The sequence below is a fragment of the Lepidochelys olivacea genome (assembly GCF_965140295.1).
Source record: "Lepidochelys olivacea isolate rLepOli2 genome assembly, chromosome: 10".
Classification (NCBI taxonomy): Eukaryota; Metazoa; Chordata; order Testudines; family Cheloniidae; genus Lepidochelys; species Lepidochelys olivacea.
Window position 1 is genome coordinate 32,290,272 of NC_140420.1, and position 23,967 is coordinate 32,314,238.

Here is a 23,967-nt window from a genome sequence, read left to right on the forward strand (position 1 = left end):
CATAGGAGAAGAAAACTTTATGAAATCGCTCTCAGATACGATACTTAGTGTTTCTTTGTGCTATTTTATGTGTAGAACTAGGGACACAATCATATAGTCATGGATTTTTGGGGGGACCCCCTGTATGGGAGGAAATGGGGGGCACACACAACCCCTGGCAGGGGCAAGATTAGGGGGAGTTGCAGGGAGTCCCTGCAATAGAGGGGAATGGGAGGGTGGCCCACAGGAAACTGGAGGGAGTGGGATGCAAGGAGCCCCTGGAGAGTACAGTTGGCTCAGCTGACACACGCTGTGCATGTGTGACCTCTGTAGGTGCAGTTCAGATTTTCCAGTTTTGGCTACTCCAGTGATACTCAAACCTCAGTGGTCCAGGAGCCAAATTAGCAACAAACATTACCCAAAAGAGCCATGGTAGTGTGAATTCATTGTTTCATTTACTATAGTGCTATTCATATTTAAACAGCATGACAGGAGAAATACTGAGTTTATATATATTTTCATATTCATTCGCACAGCAAAGAAGTTAATAACAGTGGAAGTTGGTAATAGAATTGGTTAATAACATAGTAAAAGCATCCTGATTGGTTAATAAACTTTGGTTAATAATTAAATGACACAGTGTTTTAATATCATGTGCTGCAAGGAGCCACAGGAGTCACATTAAAGAGACACACACAGCTCACAAGCTGCAGTCTGAGTCTCACTGGGCTACACTTTTGGAAATAAGAGCACTTGTTTGGGTGCCTAAATATGGATGTAGGAGCCGATGGTTAATGACAAATGTCCTGTGAAGCCCAATCTTGGGCAGAGCCCTGGTCTGTTACATCTACATCTGACAGACTCCATTAAGTCTGTGAGACGTTGGCAGCACCTGTCTTGTCATGCTAATGAACTGAGCAGAGGTGCAACACAGACAACTTAAATTGCACACTGTTGGTACTGAAGTGATAGTTGCCAGTGCCCATTGGCCCCTCACCAGGCAGGCAGAGCTGCCTTTCCCTTTTTTTTGCCTTAGTGCTCCATGCTGTCAGTGCTAGTCGCATGTGACTATGACTCCAAACTGCTGGCATGTCTGTGGAGATCAAAATGTGAACATAAGAACGGCCATACTGGGTCAGACCAAAGGTCCATCCAGCCCAGTATCCTGTTTACCGACAGCGGCCAATGCCAGGTGCCCCAGAAGGAGTGAACCTAACAGGTAATGATCAAGTGATCTCTCTCCTGCCATCCATCTCCACCCTCTGACAAACAGAGGCTAGGGACACCATTCCTTACCCATCCTGGCTAATAGCCATTCATGAACTTAAACTCCATGAATTTATCCAGCTCTCTTTTAAACCCTGTTATAGTCCTGCCTTCACAACCTCCTCAGGCAAGGAGTTCCACAGGTTGACTGTGCGCTGAGTGAAGAACTTCCTTTTATTTGTTTTAAACCTGCTACCCATTAATTTCATTTGGTGGCCCCTAGTTCTTATATTATGGGAACAAGTAAATAACTTTTCCTTATTCACTTTCTCCACACCGCTCATGATTTTGTAGACCTCTATCATATCCCCCCTTAGTCTCCTCTTTTCCAAGCTGAAAAGTACTAGCCTCTTTAATCTCTCCTCATATGGGACCCATTCCAAACCCCTAATCATTTTAGTTACCCTTTTCTAAACCTTTTCTAATGCCAGTATATCTTTTTTGAGATGAGAGGACCACATCTGTACTCAGTATTCAAGATGTGGGCGTACCATGGATTTATATAAGGGCAATAAGAGATTCTCCGTCTTATTCTCTATCCCTTTTTTAATGATTCCTAATATCCCGTTTGCTTTTTTGACTGCCGCTGCACACTGTGTGAACATCTTCAGAGAGCTATCCACGATGACTCCAAGATCTTTCTCCTGATTAGTTGTAGCTAAACTAGCCCCCATCATATTGTATGTATAGTTGGGGTTATTTTTTGCAATGTGCATTACTTTACATTTATCCATATTAAATTTCATTTGCCATTTTGTTGCCCAATCACTTAGTTTTGTGAGATCTTTTTGAAGTTCTTCACAGTCTGCTTTGGTCTTAACTATCTTGAGCAGTTTAGTATCATCTGCAAACTTTGCCACCTCGCTGTTTACCCCTTTCTCCAGATCATTTATGAATAGGTTGAATAAGATTGTTCCTAGGACTGACCCTTGGGGAACACCACTAGTTAACCCTCTCCATGCTGAAAATTTACCATTTATTCCTACCCTTTGTTCCCTGTCTTTTAACCAGTTCTCTGTCCATGAAAGGATCTTCCCTCTTATCTCGTGACAACTTAATTTACATAAGAGCCTTTGGTGAGGGACCTTACCTGGATTTGTGCTGGAAATGGCCCACCTGATGATCACTTTAGATAAGCTATTACCAGCAGGACAGTGGGGTGGGAGGAGGTATTGTTTCATATTCTCTGTGTATATATAAAGCCTGCTGCAGTTTCCACGATATGCATCTGAGGAAGTGAGCTGTAGCTCACGAAAGCTTATGCTCTAATAAATTGGTTAGTCTCTAAGGTGCCACAAGTACTCCTTTTCTTTTTGTTTCTACTTATTAACCTATGTTCTTTGCAGCTCACCTCTCATTGCTACCTCTGCTGCCATTACTAGAAGATCCTTTATTGTATTTAATATGAAGAAAACCAATAAAATAGCTGCAGATTCTTGCTGGTTCAGACTTAATAACCTGAGGTAGTAGCAGAAATTAAGATTGTCATCTGAATTGTATTGTATTTTATTTTTTTCAGGCATGGGCCGTGGAGAGAGCCAGTTAACCCTTACTATGTCAACACAGGGTATGCTCTGGCACCAGCCACCAGTGCGAATGACAGTGAGCAGCAGAGCATGTCTAGCGATGCAGACACCATGTCGCTGACCGACAGCAGTGTGTAAGTAACTTACCTGGGACGGAGACTGAGCATGACATGGAGTAAAGTGGGACATTGTGTATCTATTTCCTGGCTGCTGGAATTGACTGCAGATTTAATTTCTCGGATTCCAGGCTGTGGCTTTGGTTACATAAAGAGATCAGTGCCCTAGATGCTGGAATGACTCATTCTGGGAAGGAATATCTAACTGTTAAGTAGCTGACACGGGATATACCAGGCATGTGACCAATCTAGCTCCAATGCATTCCTGTTACGGTTTCCTTTTTAGCTGTATTGCTTTGTTGTTACCTGTGGAGACATGGACTATTCTGGTCTGATGGACTGGGAATGTTTGTAATCTAAACCAAGTAATGACCAGCAGGTGTTTCTGGTTTTAACAGCCAGCGACTGCAGGTGGGTTTGCGAAGTGAAAAACAGAGATCAGCTTCTGGTAAGATGCTCCCCTCATGGACAGAATCAAACAGGCTTCCAGCTATGCTGTTTGCCACTTGTTTTATCTTCTGAAGATTCCCAGGTTTATTGCAAATACAGTCCTTTTAGACATCTGATTACCGAGATAATGGCACCGGCGTGTCACCCAGTGATCACTTTGTTGGAGTACAATTCAGGGAACTTCTTGGGCTTTTTGTCAGAAGCTTGGGGGGAATTCATTTATCTGTAATCATACCTTCCATGTTTAATAATATTCATTTACATTTGGCTCACAAGAGGGAGGAAGGATCATGCAAAAGCAGTTAGGACACTAGTCTGGGACATGGGAAATTTGGGTTCAAGTCCCTGTTCCACCACAGACCTCCTGGGCAAATCAGTTATCTGCTCTGTGCCTCAGTTTCCCCACCTGTAAAATGGGGGTGATAGCCCTGCCCTCCCTCCCAGGGGGGTTGGGAAAATAGATACATTAAAGATTGTGAAGTGCTTATGTAGATACATAGCTGGTACTTACTCCAGACCAGGCCATTTGATTGATACTGGGTCATATTTATTCATGTGTTCTCATTCCAGTCCCCAAATTGTCAGTAGAAAATGACATTGTGTTACATGTACACCCTGTCATGCCCTGAATGTCACCTCTCTGCTAAATATGCAGACAGTTGTTTTTGACACACTATGAAAATTATGAAAACAACGAGGAGTCCAGTGGCACCTTAATTTAACAGATTTATTTGGGCATAAGCTTTCGTGGGTAAAAAAAAAATCCCACTTCTTCAGATGCATGAAGTGAAAATTATGAATAGTCAAGTTCCAGGTTTGTTCCTTCCGTTTATTTTTAATAAGGAAAAGGGATACGTCACTTTGGAAAATAATTGGATTAAGCCACCACAAGTACTCCGTAAGAGACTGGCGAAGGGATACTCAGAAAAACTAACCAGTTAATGGGTGTTACTTAAAATGGTGTGCACATCCAAGGGTTCTTCAGAGGATACTATAGAACTGTAAACAATTGTTCTTCTATGAGTATGTGTCTGTGTGACAATTCACTGGTCACAATTTTGGCTTGTCACCCACCATTGCAGTCATACTTGGTCTTCTCACTCCTGACAGTATCTAAGTTTCTCAAAAGCCCACGTTATAGTTTCCCACTAGCAAGAGAACTGATGCTCACGTGGGACCTTAAATTAGTTCTTCTAAACCTCATGGAGTTTCCTTTTGAGTCACTTTTAGACTGCTCCTTGTACGTTCTTGCTTTCAGAATTGTCATCAGCTAGGAGAGTCAGTAAGCTCCAAGTACTTAAGGTTGAACTTCCACAGAGGCAGAGTGGTACTGAGACCTCATCCTAAAGTCAGCTCCAAGGTGGTCTTGAAATTCACTTGGCTTCCTGTTTTCTTGCCAAAATCCCATTCTGCACCAGGAGAAAAGAAACTTCACACGCTGGATATTTCAAGAGCCTTACTTTATTATTACTGATAAAACTAAGCTTTTCAGACTTTTGTCAACAAAACTGTCGTGTAGATGAGGCCTTAGAGAAAAGCACATTAACAAGGGTTAAAAGTGTGTGGCAAATTGCAAATAAAACCTCTACATTCAGATATACTTTTTAAATTGAGTGAGGTAGGGTAAGAGAGAGTAAGGAGGAGGGGGGATTAGAAATGAGTGGGTTTGCTGTCTGGTGCACTAGAAGAGGAATGTAATACAATGGAATACTAAAGTCCCTAACCCCCAATAAGGAAAACCTCTACCTTTCTTCTCTCCTAATAAGGAAAGTAAAAAAATCTTGTTCTAATAAAATGTGTGGAGTCTCCAACAGGAAACAATGGCTTTAAAAGCTGTGATTTGGCATACTGTGCAAAGGGAGGAGAGGGTAGAGCAGCCAGAATATCGGTTTAAGTTTTTGAAGTATCCTTTTTCCATAAATGGCTTCTGGGATTCTATCAAAGCGAAAGTGTCTCCTGAATTGCTAGAGAGAAAAAATCTGAATCAACATGATGACTGAGAATGCGTAGCTAAAGATATAGGCCATGAAAAACAACACGTGAGTGTAGGTTACAAAAGAGAACTGGCTGTACAGTAACAGAGAACATTGGGCATGTGCAAGCTGTCATTCCAATCCATCATTCAGATGAAATGGAGGGACCCTGAAAGGTGTCAGTTGCAGCAATCTTCTTACCAAATGCCTGACACTGCTCAGAGGATGCGTGGAAGGTGGTGAATTGGAGGATTGAGACCTTCATGTCTTACGAAAGCTGCTCTGGTGGGTGGAATGTCAGACAGATATCAGTCTGGCCAAGTCAGCTCAAGGAGAGGGAAGCATTCAACTTTACATTGATTCCAAATGACTAAGACTGAGTGAAAGCGTAGCAACGAGGTAACTGAGTGTAGTTTTGAGTGTAATCTTTCAGTACACAAAACAAAGAGGAGAAATGCACAAATAATGAGAATTCCAGGCTGGGAAACATAAGTATTTCTTTACTAGCATCGGCTTAGTGGACAAATCTGCATGGACAGCGTAAGGGACTAGGAGCAAATAGATGTGCATTCTTATAGGACTGGCTGCTTGAACAGTCCAATAATAACTGTAGGCTCCCGTGACAATGACTGAAAAGAAACTTGTATCTAAGCAAGTGCCTCCACGTGCATGAGTCTGATGCATGGACTGCCTGAAGGGTCACTTTCCAGCAAGGAGAATAAGTTAGACTTCCAGTCCATTGTGTGGAGGACTGGACCTTGTGTCCCTGAGTCATAGGGATAGATTTTAAGTCCAGGCATTATGATCATTCTGTCTGACTTTCTGCATCCCACAGGCCAAAGAACTGCTCCCAGCAGTTTCTGCATCAAACCTGTCATTGAGCTAGAGCAGATTTTTTGAAGACATCCCATATTGATTTAAAGTCTCCAGGTGAAGGAGACTCCACAATGTTCATAGGTAAAACTTGCAGGGCTCATTCCAATCCCCCATATTCCTCAATTGTAGAACCCCTGGAAGAGATTGTTGGAAACCACAGACTTCTTTTTCATGAGTGGTTAAAGTGAACTTAGAAACCATCAGTGTTTTAAAGAGCTTTCATTTTTTTTCTCCAAATGTGTATTACCATGCATGTGTTTATGTTAAATTTCAACTGCCATTATATGGCCTCATCACCTAGCTTCGTTTTAGGTTCTTATGAGTTCAATATAGTTTAGTCCTGATTAACCTAAATAACCTAAGTAAATAACCTATATAATCCTATCTCTTCTAATTTTGCCACCTTGCTGTGCTCACCCTCTTTGAGATGATTCTAAATTAGTAAATTATGCCAGTTCTTGTTCAAATAGATAAACCACATCCACTACACTGTTATACTCCTTCCCTGCAGAAAATTCTAAGTCTTTTTTTGTCTCTTCCAGTTTCTAACCTCATGAGGGAACTTTACCTCTCACCTTCAGACCACTTAATTCCCTGAAAGATGATTTGTAAAATAAAATAAAAAATTCGGCTTGTGCTCTTTTTTGCTTCCCAGTAATGGATAAAGAAGAATAAAAGCATTTTTCAAAACATTGGTTTTATGCTTTTTCTATATTAGAAATGCAAAGCCTCCATCTTAGAAAAAAGAAAAGGAGTACTTGTGGCACCTTAGAGACTAACCAATTTATTTGAGCATAAGCTTTCGTGAGCTATAGCTCACTTCATCGGATGCATACTGTGGAAAGTGTAGAAGATCTTTTATACACACAAAGCATGAAAAAATACCTCCCCCACTGAGGTATTTTTTCATGCTTTGTGTGTATAAAAGATCTTCTACACTTTCCACAGTATGCATCCGGGTGGGGGGAGGTATTTTTTCATGCTTTGTGTGTATAAAAGATCTTCTACACTTTCCACAGTATGCATCCGATGAAGTGAGCTGTAGCTCACGAAAGCTTATGCTCAAATAAATTGGTTAGTCTCTAAGGTGCCACAAGTACTCCTTTTCTTTTTGCGAATACAGACTAACACGGCTGTTACTCTGAAACCCATCTTAGAAAAGAAACCCTGGGAATTCTCAAGCAAAAGAGGGTTTACGAAATCAATCATTGTGTTAGTAAATGACAGTACTGTAAACGTGAAAGTCGTCTGAGCAGTTTACTTGGTGTCACTGTGAATGCTGAAAACTGCTAAGCCTCACAGAGGAAGTACTGATTTCACCTGATGTCTGGGGTGTCATTAATGTTCTGTGGGATCTGATGCTGCCAGTTGCGTCAAAGCAGTTCCCTTCTCCTGTGGTACAGTGAGACAATGGATTCATGCCACGGCTGCACATGTATAGGAACAACTGTTTGAGGGTTCAAGAGAACAATTTCTTTCAATACAACTGATGAAACTCTGTAGATGTGTGGTCTCTTCTGCCCAACTTTTAACATTGCTGCAATGAGCGGGAAGGATCCATGCATGAGGTCTGCCTGTTTTGCTTTCCCCTGACGGTGTGTGCTCCAGGTTGGGGGGGGGGGGGATTTAGCAGCTTTTCAACAATCAGGTCTTGCAGCAGGGTTGAATCGGCAGCACTGTGCTGATGCCTGAGCTGTGACAAAAAAAATACTGTGGCCTTGTGCTTAGAATCCAACCTATTGCACCCCAAGCCGCTTGGACTCGTCGTTCAACTCAGTGGGAAGCTTTTGTAGCAAAGAGGTTGCCAGTGAGACTGAAAGAGGAACTTACTGAAGCTGTGAAAGTTGTGAACTTTATTATAGGTGAGCCTAATGCCTAGGGTGACCCAGATGTCCCAATTTTATGGGGACAATCCTGATTTTTGGGTATTTTTCTTATATAGGCTCCTATTACCCTCACATCCCCGGTCCCATTTTTCACACTTGCTGTCTGATCATCCTACTACTACCTAATGGACTATCTGATGAGAAGAAAGGAGCATTCTTCTTTGAATAGTGTCCCTATGGGTGTTCCACTTCAGGGTGCGAGTGCGCCTCTCGAGCCTTTGAGAGGAGATTGTCATTCAGCAGTGTCCATTCGGCCTGCCCTGTGCCGTCTCAGGCTGGAGACCAAGGCTATATAGGGATGTTGAGGTGAACCACCCTCCGTTCCTTCTCAACTGCCACAGCCTGAGATGGAGACGTAGTGTAGCCACCTTTGAGGAGACCTCAGCTTTCTATTTTTCTATAGTTGTTAAGATACTAACTATAGTATAGTTAGTTGTTAGTGTAATTATAGTCAGTTAAGGAGTGAGAAGATTGATTTTCTCATCTCTCCCCACTCTGGGAGACTTACTTTTCCTGGCAGGGTATGCCTGGCTACCCAGGTTTCAAACTCTGCCTCTTCTGCTGAGCGGCTATCCCTGTGAGCGATGGGCACTCTGTGTATCCATTGGTTGGGAGAGTCTAACTTCCTGCAGGTTGATGTGGTAAATGAGGGGGTAGACAGCACTGTGCTGTCCACCCCTTGGACAAAGATCAGAAAAGACAATGGCTTTGGACTAAAGTTCCTCTTCATCAGGAAACCTGCAATTCAGGATGGCAAACTATCAGGTGCTCATGGCCAAATACGATTTTACAAATGGTAACAGATTCACGGCCTTTATTGAGCATCTGCTGTAGCAGCATAGGGAGCAATTCCAGTCTATCACCTCTGAGTGTCAATTATTGGCCAGAACTGCTCTTCAAGGCTGTGGATGCTGTTGCCAGGTCCATTTCCACGGTGATGGTTATGCGCAGGGCATCATGACTCAAACTCTTGATGTTTCCGAGAGAAGTACAGAATGCTGTTGAGGACCTCCCTTTTGATGATTGTAAGCTTTTCTCAGAGACCACTGATGAGTTCTTGCACACACTGAAGGACTCTGGGACTACTTTACAATCCCTGGGCATAGCTACACCTACACATAAGAAAAGGTTTAGTAGGTCACCTACCGCCCAGAGATCACACCCTGCTCACTTTTCTGGATTCCATAGACCCTCTGAACCCCCCCTAGGAAATACATAGATTTCAGAGAAAGAGGTCCACCCAGCTGCCCTCCACAAGCACAAGCACCCAGCCATCTTCTAAGCAAATTTTGATGGCTTGGTCAAGGGTTCGAATTCTCCCACACCTCTGGCTTTACAGCTGCACCCATTGGCCCACCTCCCCATCTTTGGAGACCACCTTTCCCATTTCCAACATGCGTGGAGGTGGATCACTACAGACAAGCGGGTCATAGAGGTCACAACATCAGGCTATACTATCAGTTTTATATCACTCCTTCCTTTCTACCCCCCTTCCCTGTCCTTATTCAGGGACCCCTCTCACGAGCTTTCACTGAGACAAGAAGTGAACTCTCTCCTTTAGATTAGGCGCAATAGAGTCGGTCCTTCCTTCTAATACGGGCAAGAGGTTTTACTCCGAGTATTTCCTTATGCCAGAAAAGAACAGAGAATGGAAACTGATCTTAGATCTAAGACTTCTAAAAAAGTTCATAAAGTCTCAGAAGTTCAGGATAGTGACTCTTGCAGCCATAATTGCTTCACTGGAGAAAGGGGAATGGTTTTCAGCCCTTGACCTACAAGATACCTATTTCCAGTGTAATGATACACCCATTGCACAGGAAATTCCTATGCTTCACTATAGGCCAGGATTATTTCCAATTCCAATTGCTTCCCTTTGGCCTTTCCTCAGCCCCAAGGGTGTTCTCAAAGGTCCTGGCAGTAATGACTGCTTATGTCTGACAAGAAGTGATCCCAGTCTTCCTGTACCTCAATGACTTGCTACTCAAGGGCTGCCCCTACATCTATCTGTTGGAGCTCAGGGCTGTCAGGAAGGCTTGCCTTCATTTCCAGCCCCTCCTCAGGGGCAAATCAATCAGGGTCCTGACGGACAACATATCCTCTGTGTTCTAGATCAACAAGCAGGGAGAAGCAAGATCCCCCCTCCCTGTGTGCCGAACCCAGGAAAATAGGGAAGTGGTTCATAGTTCATAAATTCAAAATTTCAACAGTCTGCTTCCAGATATTCAGAACACCACAGCCAATGTCCTCATCAGACACTTCTCACAGGACTATGAATGGAAGCTAGACGTTTAAGTTCTCCACAGCATGTTCCAAAATAAGGTGGGGGGGGTCTCTTGGCCACCTCCAGAAACAGGAAGTGCCATTTTTTCTAGTCAAGAGTGGGTCTGGGCCACCACTCCTTGGGAGAGGCCTTTCTTCGATCTTGGAAGAAGGGTCTGTTCTGTATGTTTTCCCCAGTGCTCCTGGTAGTAAGAATGATGAACAAAATCCAGCTGGTCAGGGCTAAATTATCCTTATAGTGCCAATCTGGCTGAGGAAAGCTTGGTAGCCATACCTGCTTCATCTGTGTGTCCATCCACTGCTCAAGCTCCCAACTTCTTCTCTCCTCTCCCAGGATGCCTCAGGGTATTGTTCCATGATGGTTTAAGGGGTTAGAATCCTCCTGCTCCACAGAAGTATAGCATGTATTCCTGAATAGTAGGAAGAGGTCAACCCATACTACTTACCTGCCAAAATGGAAAAGATTCTTGTAGCCGCTGCCAGAATCTGTGCCCCTTTCACTCATCCTGGATTCCTTGTTGATCTGAAAAAATTCGGGTTATCAGTTAGTTTGATCATGATCCATTTGGCTGCAGTATCACCCTTTCCTCCTCCAGGAGAAGGATTCTCCATTTTTCCTCTCCTGGTATCCTCTAGGTTTGTTAAGGGTTTGGAAGATCTCAAACTCCAGATTAGAGACCCCATCCCAACCTGGAACCTTAGCTTGATACTTAGTTACCTTCTGAGACCTCCATTTGAACCTATGGCAACCTTCCCTCTGCTCCATTTATTTAAGAAGACAACCTCGTTAGTAGCCATCACATCAGCCCGGGGAGATTGCAGCCTGGATGGCAGATTTCCCCCTTAACAGTATTCTTCAAGGGCAAAGTGTCATTACATCCACACCCTAAATTTGTGCTTAAGGTTCTGTGAGAGTTCCACCTTAAGCAATCCCTTCATCTACCTGTGTTTTTTGTTTCCCCCCCTCCCTTCCCCTTCCCCCCCCCCCCACAAGCTACATAGCTCTCTACAGGAATCCTGTTTTTATAGCCAGGATGTTAGAAGGGTGTTGGCTTTCTACTTAGATAGGACCAAGCTATTTTGAAAATCAACTAGACTTTTAATCTTCATGTATAGATCCAAGGATCTCCGATCTCTGCTCAGAGGCTGTTAGATGAATATCTGGATTTATTATCATGTGTTATGATGCTGCAAGGCGTTCATCCCCCCGGAGGATGATAGTGCATTCAACCAGATCAAAAGCCACATCTGTGGTGTGTGACGGGGCAAGGCCAGATGGCTATAGAAAAGTAGTGGGAGATAGATATATTAGCTCCAGGCTAAACAAATCCCTGGTACCAGGATAAGTGAAATGGAAGCTGCTCCAGGTCAGTTAAGACACCTGGGGCCAATTAAGAACTTTCCAGAAGGCAGGGAGAATGCTAGGTTGATTGGGACACCTGAAGCCAATCAGGGGCTGGCTGAAACTAGTTAAAAGCCTCCCAGTTAGTCAGGTGGGTGCGTATGTCAGGAGCTGTGGGAGGAAGCTGCGCTGTTGGAGAGACTGTGTAGTACATACCATATCAGGCACAAGGAAGGAGGCCCTGAGGTAAGGGTGAAGTGGAGCTTGAGGAAGTGATGGCTGCTGTGGGGGAAGTAGCCCAGGGAATTGTACATGTCATGTTTCTAAAAGGTCAGCTACCATAGGTGATACTATTAGGGTCCCTGGGCTGAAGCCCAGAGTAGAGGGTGGGCCCGGGCTCTCCCCCCCAACCTTTGCCCCTGATTAATCACTGAGATTGGGAGACAACAGAGACTGTGCAAGGAAGGGTAACTTCTCCTCACCTCCCTTGCTGGCTTATGATGAAAATGGCTCAGTAGACTGTGACCCTTGTCTCTAGAGAGAGAAGGGTTACGTGGAGGGTCACTGTGAGCCTCTGAGGCTAGCGAAATCCGCCAGGAAACGCGGGACCCACAGAGGCAAGGACAGAGCTTTGTCACAGGTGTTAGTTAAAAATATGCCGGTATCTGAGATATATAGGATGGCTACGTGGGCCTCGGCACATACATTTTCAAAACATTACACTTTAATCCATGCTGCCAAATCTGATGTAGCACTTGGTTCTGCAGTACTGTCTTCAGTTCTAGACTCAGTTCCAAAGCTCCCTTCTTCCTCTGGGGATGCTGTTTGGAAGTCACCTGAAGTGGAGCAGCCAGAGGGACACTGCATGAAGAAGAAGAGGCAGTTACACACTTTGTTCAGTAATTGTAGTTCTTCGAGATGTATGCCCCTATGCGTGCTCCACTACCTGTCCTCCATCCCCTCTGCATCAGACTGTTCTCTATCGGACTTTTGGGTGGAGAAGTAACCTCAGGGTGGTTTGCCCACACACCACTATGTAGTCTCGGTGTCCAGCACGAGGAGGTGAGAGTGCATGTACAGTCCGAACCGACACGGCTAACTGAAAATCCCTGATCAAGGGTTTGAGAGGTGCATGCATGCCTGAAGTGGAGTGTATAGTGACACACATCTCAAAGAACTGCAGTTACTGCACAGAGTAACGCACTGGCAGTCCTCTTCTACACTGAAGTTTACTGGCTTTCACGTGGCAGAATTTTGAATGAAGTGTCTGAGCTCAGATGCACAAAGATTTTCATTGCCGAATTTGGCTCTGCCCTTTCTTAATATAGCAGTGATCAGTACTTGCTTACTCTGAATGCATCTGTCCAGGAATGGGATATGTCATGGGTTCTCAACCTGGCAGTCACGAACAGGTTGCAACCACCTTCCCCTTCCCATATTGCTAAATGGGAAAAGAGGTCCTTTGGTGGTCCTACTATGGAAAAGGTTGAGAGCCACTCGCTTAAGGAATAAGTTTGGTACAAATCCTCCTCTCTTGATACCTCCATCTCCAACAGCACCTCATTTGGCCAAAGCACAATTGGAGTTGCAGCTAACAAGGAAAGTGAAGGGTAACAAGAAGGGTTTCTACAGGTATGTTAGCAACAAGAAGAAGGTCAGGGAAAGGGTGGGACCCTTACTGAATGGGAGAGGCAGCCTAGTGACAGATGGTGTGGAAAAAGCTGAAGTACTCAATGCTTTTTTTGCCTCGGTCTTCACAGACAAGGTCAGCTCCCAGACTGCTGCACTGGGCAGCACAGTATTGGGAGGTGAGCAGCACCCAGTGATGAAAGACCAGGTTAAGGACTATTTAGAAAAGTAAGTCCATGGGGCCGGATCTAATGCATCTGAGGGTGCCGAGGGAGTTGGCTGATGTGATTGCAGAGCCATTGGCCATTATCTTTGAAAATTCATGGTGATCGGGGGAGGGTTCTGGGCGATTGGAAAAAGGCAAATATGGTACCAATCTTTAAAAAAGGGGAAGGAGGAGAATCTGGGGAACTACAAACCAATCAGCCTCATCTCAGTCCCTGGAAAAATTAGGGAGCAGGTCCTCAAGGAATCCATTTTGAAGCACTTGGAGGAAAGGAAGGTGATCAGGACAAGTCAACATGGATTCACCAAGGGCAAGTCATGCCTGACCAACCTGATTGCCTTCTATGATGAGATAACTGGCTCTGTGGATATGGGAAAAGCGGTGGACGTGATATATCTTGACTTTAGCAAAGCTTTTGATATGGTCTCCCACAGTATTCTTGCCAGCAAGTAAAAATGTATGGATTGGATGAATGAACTATAAGGTGGATAGAAAGCTGGCTAGATTGTCAGGCTCAACAGGTAGTGATCAACAGCTTAATGTCTAGTTGGCAGCCGATATCAAGCGGAGTGCCCCAAGGGTCGGTCCTGGGGCCCGTTTTGTTCAACATGTTCATTAACAATCTGAATGGTGGGATAGATTGCACCCTCAGCAAGTTTGCGGATTACACTAAAATGGCGGGAGAGGTAGATACGCTGGAGGGTAGGGATGAGGTTCAACAATGACAAGTGCAGAATTCTGCACTTAGGATGGAAGAATCCCATGTGCTGCTACAGGCTGGGGACCAACTAGCTAAGCAGCAGTTCTACAGAAAAGGACCTGGGGATTACAGTGGACAAGAAGCTGGATATGAGTCAACAGTGTGCCGTTGTTGCCAAGATGGCTAACGGCATATTGGACCACATTAGTAGGAGCATTGCCAGCAGATCGAGGGAAGCGATTTTTCCCCTCTATTCGGTACTGGTGAGGCCACATCTGGAGTATTGCACCCAGTGTTGAGCCCCCCACTAGAGAAAGAATATGGACAAATTGGAGAGAGTCCAGCAGAGGACATAAAAAATTATTAGGGGTCTGGGGCACATGGTTTACAAGGAAAGATTGAGGGAATTGGGCTTATTTAATCTGCAGAAGAGAAGAGTGAGGGAGGATTTGATAGCAGCCTTCAACTACCTGAAGGGGGGGTTCCAAAGAGGATGGACCTTGGCTGTTCTCAGTGGTGGCAGATGACAGAACAAGAAGCAATCGTCTCAAGTTGCAGTGGGGGAGGTCTAGGTTGGATATTAGGAAAAACTATTTCACTAGGAGGGTGGTGAAGCACTGGAATGAGTTACCTAGGGAGATGGTGGAATCTCCATCCTTAGAGATTTTTAAAGCGTGGCTTGACAAAGTCCTGGCTGGGATTATTTAGCTGGGGTTGGTCCTGCTTTGAGCAGTGGGTTGGACTAGATGACCTCCTGAGGTCTCTTCCAACCCTAATATTCTATGATATTATGATTTGCACTGTCTGCAAAGAGCAGGTGCCATATTGCTCCATCGTCCTTCATGGAGAAGACCGAGTGAAGAATTCTTGGCAGTATTCTCACCTCCTTATTGGTTCCATTTACTCTCTGGTAGTGTAGTGGTCCTACTGACTCTCACTGGTTTCCTACTTTCAGGATACTTGTTTTAAAGCACATGTGTTTTATGTAGTTGACTATTCGCTCTTCAAGTTCTCTCTTAGCCTTTCTAATTTCCATTTTAGCTGCCACAATGTGTTCCATCTGCTGGATGGATTGTTTTTATATTTGAGTAATCTCTTCCCATTTAACCATCCTGTATTTTCTTGACTTCCCATTCCCCTTTTCTTTCAGTTTATGCGTCCCTTCTGTGACTCTGTTATGACATGCTAATGCTGAGTTTCAGGATTTTAATTGCTATCAAGACTTGGTACTTGCTACATTTCATGTTAGGAACTGGTATAATTTCTATGGCTCATTTTAAATAAACAGACATGACTACATGGATTTAAAATGTTTTCATTCAATTAGTGTTCTTCAAATTGGGCCGCATGCATTATTATCCCAAACATGAACTACAGAGACAAAATTTTGACCTTTGGCTTACAAAATACCCAATATAGATTCAACATTTGTTTTTCATTATGTAGTTCCGAAGTCTTGCTGGCTATCATTACCTTTTATATGGAATTCCAAGCTATATACCTTCTGAGTTTCAAAGGAGTTTCTGCTGAATTGCGAAAGACAGCCAAAAATGAAACTCAACCAAAAGCAGCCTCTGAAAAAGGGGCTTCTGCTACTGGACTTCCATGTATGAATACTTTGAATTCAGGCCTACCCTAAACAAAACTCTGCAGTGAAAAACTCAGGTGCTGATTGGGGAGATTTGTAGTGCACTGCAATTTGTAGTATTAACCAAGCGCTCTAATCGAGAAATCTAACATCTTATTGAAGGCAATAGCTAAACTGGATATAATGCTTGGATAGAAATCTCCACAGCCTGGATCCCAATGGAGAATGCATGCCTGGGATAATCCAAGAGAGCCCCAGAGTGCTAATAACAAACTAATAGAAGTGTGCAGTCAGGGAGAACACCACCTAGTGCAAGACAAAATCTTGAGTAGTGTCAGCCAATTGTCCACAACTCAATTGTAAGCTTTAACAGTCTAAGGAACAATCATGGAAGACCATTCTGGAAACCCCTTTGTATGCTTTCCCCTCACAGGCTGCACACACAAGCCAGTTATAGGAAACTGACAGCAAAAAGCTAAGTAATTTTATTAGATTCAGCCTTCGGAGTTAAGTAGTAGCAGTATTATAGTGCTTTGAAAATTTTGCCCATGGTCTCTTAGTACAAACCCCATCGCTGCTGACCATCTTTCAGATTCAGGATGTAATTGCAGACTTTGTCAAATATTCTTGTGCTATGCTGGGATGTGCTTACTGTATATATAACATATACTTCTGCAGTCTTTTTGCTTCTTTTAGGGAGTTCCCTTTCACTTGGCTGTAAATGCATTGCTCCCAAATGGATGCAGCACTGCTGATGGCTTTTTAGCTCACCTTTGTCATATGAATTCCTACATCCTTCTAGGCAAGACAGCTTCAGACCTTTCTAATCAAAATTGCTTTTATAAGCTGATCAGTAGCTATGTTATTTTAAATGCTTGATGTGGTGAGTAGGTGCAGAGGAGGCATCATGTAAAGATAATAGCTAACAATAGACTTGGCAATAGGCACAGGCCATTGAAGCTAAGATTCTCCCCCATTGGCTTCTCTTGAGCTTTCCCCTTAAACTACTCTGACTTTCCTCAACGCAGCATTTTGATATGGCCAGCTCCTAACCTGGTTATTGTGATAACCTTGGTTTGGGCCTGTTTAATAAAGACTTCACTTGAAGAGTTTCACATCCTCCCCGAGAGCCCTTTCTCCTCTTCATAGAATCATAAACCACAACAGGGGAGCTCACCAGTTGATGTGGCCTCCATTGTGCCTTTGCAGCAAATCCACAAGCTGCTGTTTAGTTGCCTGGCATGGTGTCTGCTTGTATAACACAGAGGAGAGGACTGTTACATCTAAGAGTGTTAAGAATGGCCATACTGGGTGAGACCAATGGTCCATCTAACTCAGTATCCTGTCTTCTGACAGTGGCCATTACCAGGTGCTTCAGAGGGAATGAACAGACAATCATCAAGTGAGCTATCCCCTGTCATCCAATCCCAGCTTCTGGCAATCAGAAGTTTAGGGACTCCCAGAGTAAGGGGTTGCATCCCTGACCATCTTGGCTAATAGCCATCGATGGACCTATTCTCCTTGAACTTACCTAATTTTTTTGAACCCCGCTATAGTTTTGGCCTTCACAACAATTTAACCCTGGCAACAGATTCCACAGGTTGGCTGTGCATTGCATGAAGAAGTACTTCCTCATGTTCGTTTTAAACCTGCTGCCTATCCATTTTATTGGGTGACCCCCTGGTTCTTGCATTATGTGAAGGGGTAAATAATATCTATTTCAGGTTGTATGATCTGCAAGCTTTGACACCTCACGGTTTTCCTGATCATTTGTTAATACGTTGAACAGCAGAGGTCTCGGCCCAGCTCCTTTTGGGACCCCAATATTTACCTCTTTACGTTGTGACCTTTTAGCCCTACCCTTTATTTTTCTTGTTTTAACCAGTTACCAATCCATGAGAGGACCCTTGCTCTTATCCTGCTTACTTTGCTTAACAGCCTTTTGGTGAGGGACCTTGTCAAAGGCTTTCTGAATTCCAAATATACTATATCCACTGGGTCACCCTTGTCCACATGTTTGTTGATTGCCTCAAAGAATTCTAACAGATTGGTGAGGCATGATTTCCCTTTACAAAAGCTGTTGACTTTTCCTCAACCTATAGTGTTCATCTGTGTCTGATAATTCTTTTCTTAACTCTTGTTGCAACCAATTTGCCTGTTACTGACTTACAGTAGACTTGCAGACCTGTCATTGAGACCCATTTTTTAAAAAATTGGTGTTGTCTATCTGCCTGTTGTCTGGTACAGAGGCTGATTTAAGCAGTAGGTCACATACCAGTTAGCAGTTCTGCAATTTCATGTTTGAGTTCCTTCAGAACTCTCGGGTGAATCCCATCGGGCTCTAGTGACTTACTACTGTTTAATATATCAATTTGTTCCAAAACCTCCGCTAATTCCCCCAATCTAGGACAGGTCCTCAGATTTGTCACCTTAAAAGACTGGCATATGTGTGAGAATCTCCTTCACATCCTCTGCAGTGAAAACTGATGCAAATAATTCATATAGCTTCTCCGCAATGGCCTTGTTCTTAGTGAAATTTTTGTTAATTGTTCTTCGACATATATCTGTTCTGGAAGGGAGCAGTCCCTTATTTTGTTGTTGCTTTGCCTCAAGGTTTTGATCGTATTCTCCTTACAACATCTGTGTTGAGTTTACACCGTACAGACTGGAGTTTAATTTACCCTGATTCCACATTAGCAAAAGAAATCTGCCACCAGTAGCCATTCCAGAAGTTGATGCCTGTATCTATGATCCCCGAAGGGTGGAGTGAAGCATACAGGATATAGCTTTGTACATACGGAATACACATCCATTTCATGTTTCCTCAGCTGAACTGTTCATGGCTTTCACAGTATTTGATGTGTGAAATATCTTTGGTAATGGTGCTAATTATGTCACCTACAGGGTATATAATCTAATTGGAATTTATCTGCACTAATATAAACCTCCTCAAAGTATGCATGAAGTAATATTCTCTGGAATATTAGGAACACAGTGGCAGCATGCAGCAAGCAGTAAACTTGATAATGACTGTGTCTGAACTGGGCATGAAGACAGTTGCATGAGGTATCATTATCTTGGACTGTGTTAGATAACAAGCATGGTCAGATGCTGGCCCACATGTATGTAAATGTTAAATAACAGTCATAATATATGTGGCATCAGAAATAAGACTCCTGGGTTAAAATCATGCCCTCTACCTAGTGAGCTGGAGGAGCAGCTCCACAGGCTTGACAGAGAGGAAAATGTGATTTTTATTCTTATAATTTGGAGCTCAGTTTAGGTCCCTGGGTACCACACAATATTTCCCTCGCTATTTAAATATTGTCCAGGGACAATAGAGTCTTATGTGATCATCTCTTAGCTTTTGCTTACATCCAAAGCCTTGACCTTCATCATCATAATCAGACCATATTTTCTACATTTAGGTAATCAGTTCCACTCTGGTCAAAGTTAGTAGCAACTGAAGTTGTTGCCATCTGGTGGCGGTTCAGTGAACAGAAGCTGATTTTCCTAATCCATTTCCTAGTGTGCAAGTGACTGGAAACACATTATCAAAATTAGCCCCTTTGCTGGCAACCTCAGGAGAGAGGCCATGACGTGGACTTGGTGTTAATAGATTTATTCATGAGCCCCTTCCCTTTAGTTCAGGATCAGTGGCCTACTTTCCCTACACACTATGATTACATAATGCTATAGCAGCTGTTTACACAGAAAAGTCATATTTGGCAAAGGGTTTGCAGTGTATTTAGCTGCTTCTAATAAAATGTAGTGACTCGGAACAAGGAGGAACCAGTGACCAGCTAGCTCTTTGGCTAAGTACTGCACTAAGGGTCTCTGCGCCCTTCTCGTCTTGTCCTGGCATAGATCCATAAATAAGGCCATTCTGATAATCTAGTCTGACCACTTCCTGTGCCTGTGTATTACAGGCCAGAGAGCCCTACCCGATAATTTCTGCATCTTTAAGGCCATAAAGCCTTAAAGGTGGTCCCTTCAGGTGAAAGGGATGAGGCCCGTGGATGGAGTGGGCAGAGTGCAGGGGAAACTTTAGAGGTGGAACTTTCTCTTTCCTTGATCCTCCCCTCGGTCTCCCTCTTGGCCCCCTGCCCCTCACAGTTCCTCTGCAAAGGTTGGTGAGAATGCTGCCTGTTGTGGGAGATTGAGAAGGCATTTTAATGTTTGTTTTTTTTTAACCCAAACTTAAACAATTGTCTAGTGATAACATTCTACATAGTGACAAGTCTGATGCCATCTTCCTCACCTGTTGGTTATGTAGCAGCACCTACTATTTGGTCATCAGCAGGGCAGAATGCAAGACTGTCAGCATAAAAACTGCAGGTCGTCTTCACCTGAACTAAAGGAGTAATTCCATTTACTGGTGGCAGGCTCTTATCCTCTATATGGAGTAGGCACAAAGAGGAACAGGGTTCACTTAGCCACTGTATTATAATAAGACCACATCAGCCCCATATTAGAGTCCCTTTGCTGGAGTTCTTCTTTAGCATATTAAATTTACACTCCTCTGCAAGTTCCTGCCTAGTTCTGCCTTGGTCCTCAAGTCGGATATTCTCTGTTTCTGTTTTCCGTCTTGCCTCTCTTGCTCCTCCATGCCTCAATGCTCATTCGTTTCCTTCTTGCATTTCCCATGCCTCCTTCGATGTTGTTTCCTTCAGAAGGAATGACCTCCCAGCCTCCATAGATGCCAAACCACCACCCTCTCATTAAATTCCTCTTAGACTCGCAGTTTTGCAAAGCCTACAAATTCTAACCAAGAGTGAATGTGCCCTTCCCAGCCCTTTGTCGCATTAAAAAAGGAATGTAATTCTCTTCTCTGGGCCTTGTTGCGTGTGCAGGTTTATCTGTGGGCTTGTCTACAGCATAATTTCCACATCCGCCAGATGTACATGCACTAGCTTTGATTGAGCTACTCGCTAAAAATAGCAGTGTCGCTGTCATGACCTGGGTAGCGGGAAGGGCTAGCAGCCCAAGTATGTACCTAGGGTCTCGGATATGATTGTGCCAGGGAGGCTAGCCCATGTCGGTGCCACGGCTACACTTAGGGTGACCAGACAGCAAGTGTGAAAAATCGGGACGGGGTGGGGGGTAATAGTCGCCTATAGAAGAAAATGCCCCAAATATCGGGACTGTCCCTATAAAATAGGGACATCTGGTCATCCTAGCTACACTGCTATTTTTAGCACACTTCCTCTGATCAAAGCTAGTGCATGTATGTCTTCCCAAACTGGAGTTAGGCCTCCAGATGCGGTGTAGATATGCCCTGAGTCAGTGGTTTCATTTGTAAGGTCCCTTCCTGGAAAGGGAAAAGGACAGGCATTTGTTAGAGGTCAGGAGTATGGCTCTGTTTCTAACCAGAAAGTACTTGAATTTAGGCCAGCAGATACGTTGCTTATGTTGCCAGGTGGATGTCCAGCGCCACTGTTGCAAAGGTGGATGAGATACCATTCCACTGAAATATGGAAGGCAGAGCAACGTTCTTGCCTAACCAAGGTAAAAGCTGTCACTGCACTTGAGTCATTGTTTCCATCGGTGAGAGGAAGAGAAACTGCACATGAATAACTGAGTTTAGGGTAGCAGTTTTGTCCTCTGGTCACCCTTGAAAACATGACATGCTAGATTCCATTTCCTCACCTGAGGGCGTTTAACCAAAAGGTTTGTAAGAAGTTCCCACCCCTCTGCTTGCTTCTGTGAATGAGGGCTGACAAGTCAAATATTCATAGTTGTGCATTGGTAGAAGTGATGGTTCAGAAAATGGCATCTTACCTGCTGATTTGCTTCCTGCCTCTCTCATGGCCAGTGATCCAAAATGGTCTTAAATTCTTATCCTGGAAATTTGTTAGCAGTTTTAATTTAAAAACCCCAAATAATTATCCCAAGTGTATAGTTAATGGATTGGACTTGGAAGCTATCTACTTGGGAGAAAAGGAAAATAACCTGGGAGCCCTGGCTACAGGCCAACAAAAGAATCCATCGTTACCAGTTGTGGCTGCCTGTCCGTCTTGAAAGGAGAGGAAGCCCCAGCGTTTCCAGACTAGCAGATTAGAAATGTATCATTAAATAATTATCATTGAAAAAAAAGAAAAGATAGTCACAAACCCTCTCACCAGCTCTCCTCCCTGTTAGTCCAACAGCAGTTCTTTTTGGTACCAGCAAAGATCATCCAGTCAAACATGTCAATTCAGTTTTATAAAGTTACTTAAAAGCAAACTTGCTGCAAAAGAAAATCATGGACTACTTTTTAACATCTCTAGCTATTGAAAATATCTCCAATAAAGTTACCTGACAAAAGGAAAACAAAAGTATGGTGTTGGTTTTCATTGCTTTCCCCATCTATTGAATGAGGTTTTGTTGGGATAAAATTAAAGTGCTTATCTTTTGAATTTGCTTCCTCTGGTTGAGTTGGCATAGTGCATTGAATGAAGGAATGTTCCGAGTTCAGAGGTGGCACTGGGGAATCTAGTTAAAGTGACATCAAAGGCAGCACAGCAGGGCTGAACATGTGTTTGAAGCTGGATAGATTAGAGGCCATTATCAGCCTTTCACTACTGTGCTCTGAACAAAAGTCTGCTCTTTCCTCTGGGACTGGTGTTGCAGAGAATTTAAAAAAAAAAAAATCCTTGTAGCACCCTACCTGCCAACATAATGCTACGTTTACCATGAAGGTTTAAGCTGCTTAGAATACACGAGTTGTACTCTGCTACAGTGTTTGGTGTTTAGCCATGGGCTCACCACTGTTACATATTTACCCGACCTTGACTTTATAACAGAAATAGATAAAACGATTCCATACAGAAAGCATCTTCTGTAAAATTGTCAGTATTTCTATTGTCATTTTGTCTGGAGAGAGCTACATTTTGAATGGACATTGATGAAACTGGTTTATTTAACTAGAGTGGTTCTAAATTTATTTTCCACTTGAACATTCACCATTAAAGAAAAGGATGCCCTACAATGAAAGCCATCACAATAGCCTGTTGTTATAGCAACACTTCCATGTTATAAGTCTCAGAAAAACACTTGGCTCTTTGGATGATGTTTCTGACTTGGTGCAGTATAGGTAGTGTTCTGAGATTTGTGTTTTTCTTCTATTACATTACTTGCAACCAATAAGCAGAGTCATAATTAGCCTAAGTTTCTGTTTTGTCAGTTGTCTTCATATTAAAAAGCACTTGTCATTAATCATGTCTGTTTAATCGAATTTCATTTTGAGTTTTTTGGTTACTCAATAAAATTCCATTCACATGAGGTAATTGAGTCACACTAGCAAATCTGTAGCAATCCTGTATGCCCACAGTAATAAGGAAAGAGAAGAATCCTCTGAGGACAATGTGAATTTTAGTCACTAACATTTGAAAAAGATAGGTTTCAGAGTAGCAGCTGTGTTAGTCTGTATCCGCAAAAAGAACAGGAGGACTTGTGGAACCTTAGAGACTAACAAATTTATTAGAGCATAAGCTTTCGTGGGCTACAGCCCACTTCATCGGATGCATAGAATGGAACATATAGTAAGAAGATATAATCCATGTTAGTCTGTATCCACAAAATTAGCTGGTATATGATCTTCTTACTATATGTTCCATTCTATGCATCTGATGAAGTGGGCTGTAGCCCATGAAAGCTTATGCTCTAATAAATTTGTTAGTCTCTAAGGTGCCACAAGTCCTCCTGTTTTATTTGAAACAGAGAGCAACTGAATTAAGTGCCTATTGCAATAACTGTTTGGTAGCAAACATAAGTTGTAATACAAGTCTGCTCTTTTATTGTTCCTTGAACAGTTTGGTAGTTGTAATTCTTTGGTTGTTCAGGCTTAGTGTACAGTAAGCAGTCTGTTCTCATTGTCAAATAGTGTGTGAAGGGAATGCAGGAATTGGTAATGTGACAGTTTTAAACAGCTTTGTTTTATGCAATACTTGGAAGCAACTATAAAGAATATATTTAGCAATTTTATTTAACCCAATAATAAATACAGCTGGCCAGTGTAAATGTGAATTATCGAAACATTGCGAGTTGCATTGTGACTGGATTACTTGTGCTGCTTTTCAGAATGAAGCCGTGGTTATTTGTTGTTAGAGTTGCATAGTATAACAGTTGTAAAGAGAAGTTGTGTGTGTC

General features: G+C 43.1%; 1 protein-coding gene across 5 annotated transcripts in view; it reads left to right on the forward strand.

Annotated features, from left to right (window-relative positions):
• The window catches only part of AXIN1 (axin 1), a 179,766-nt gene that overhangs the window by 88,736 nt on the left and 67,063 nt on the right, over positions 1-23,967 (forward strand). For all 5 annotated transcript variants that reach the window (XM_084642291.1, XM_084642290.1, XM_084642292.1 and 2 more), the window contains one exon: positions 2,765-2,905. In XM_084642291.1, coding sequence (XP_084498417.1) covers positions 2,765-2,905 — 141 coding nt within the window. The remainder of the gene's footprint in view (positions 1-2,764; positions 2,906-23,967) is intronic.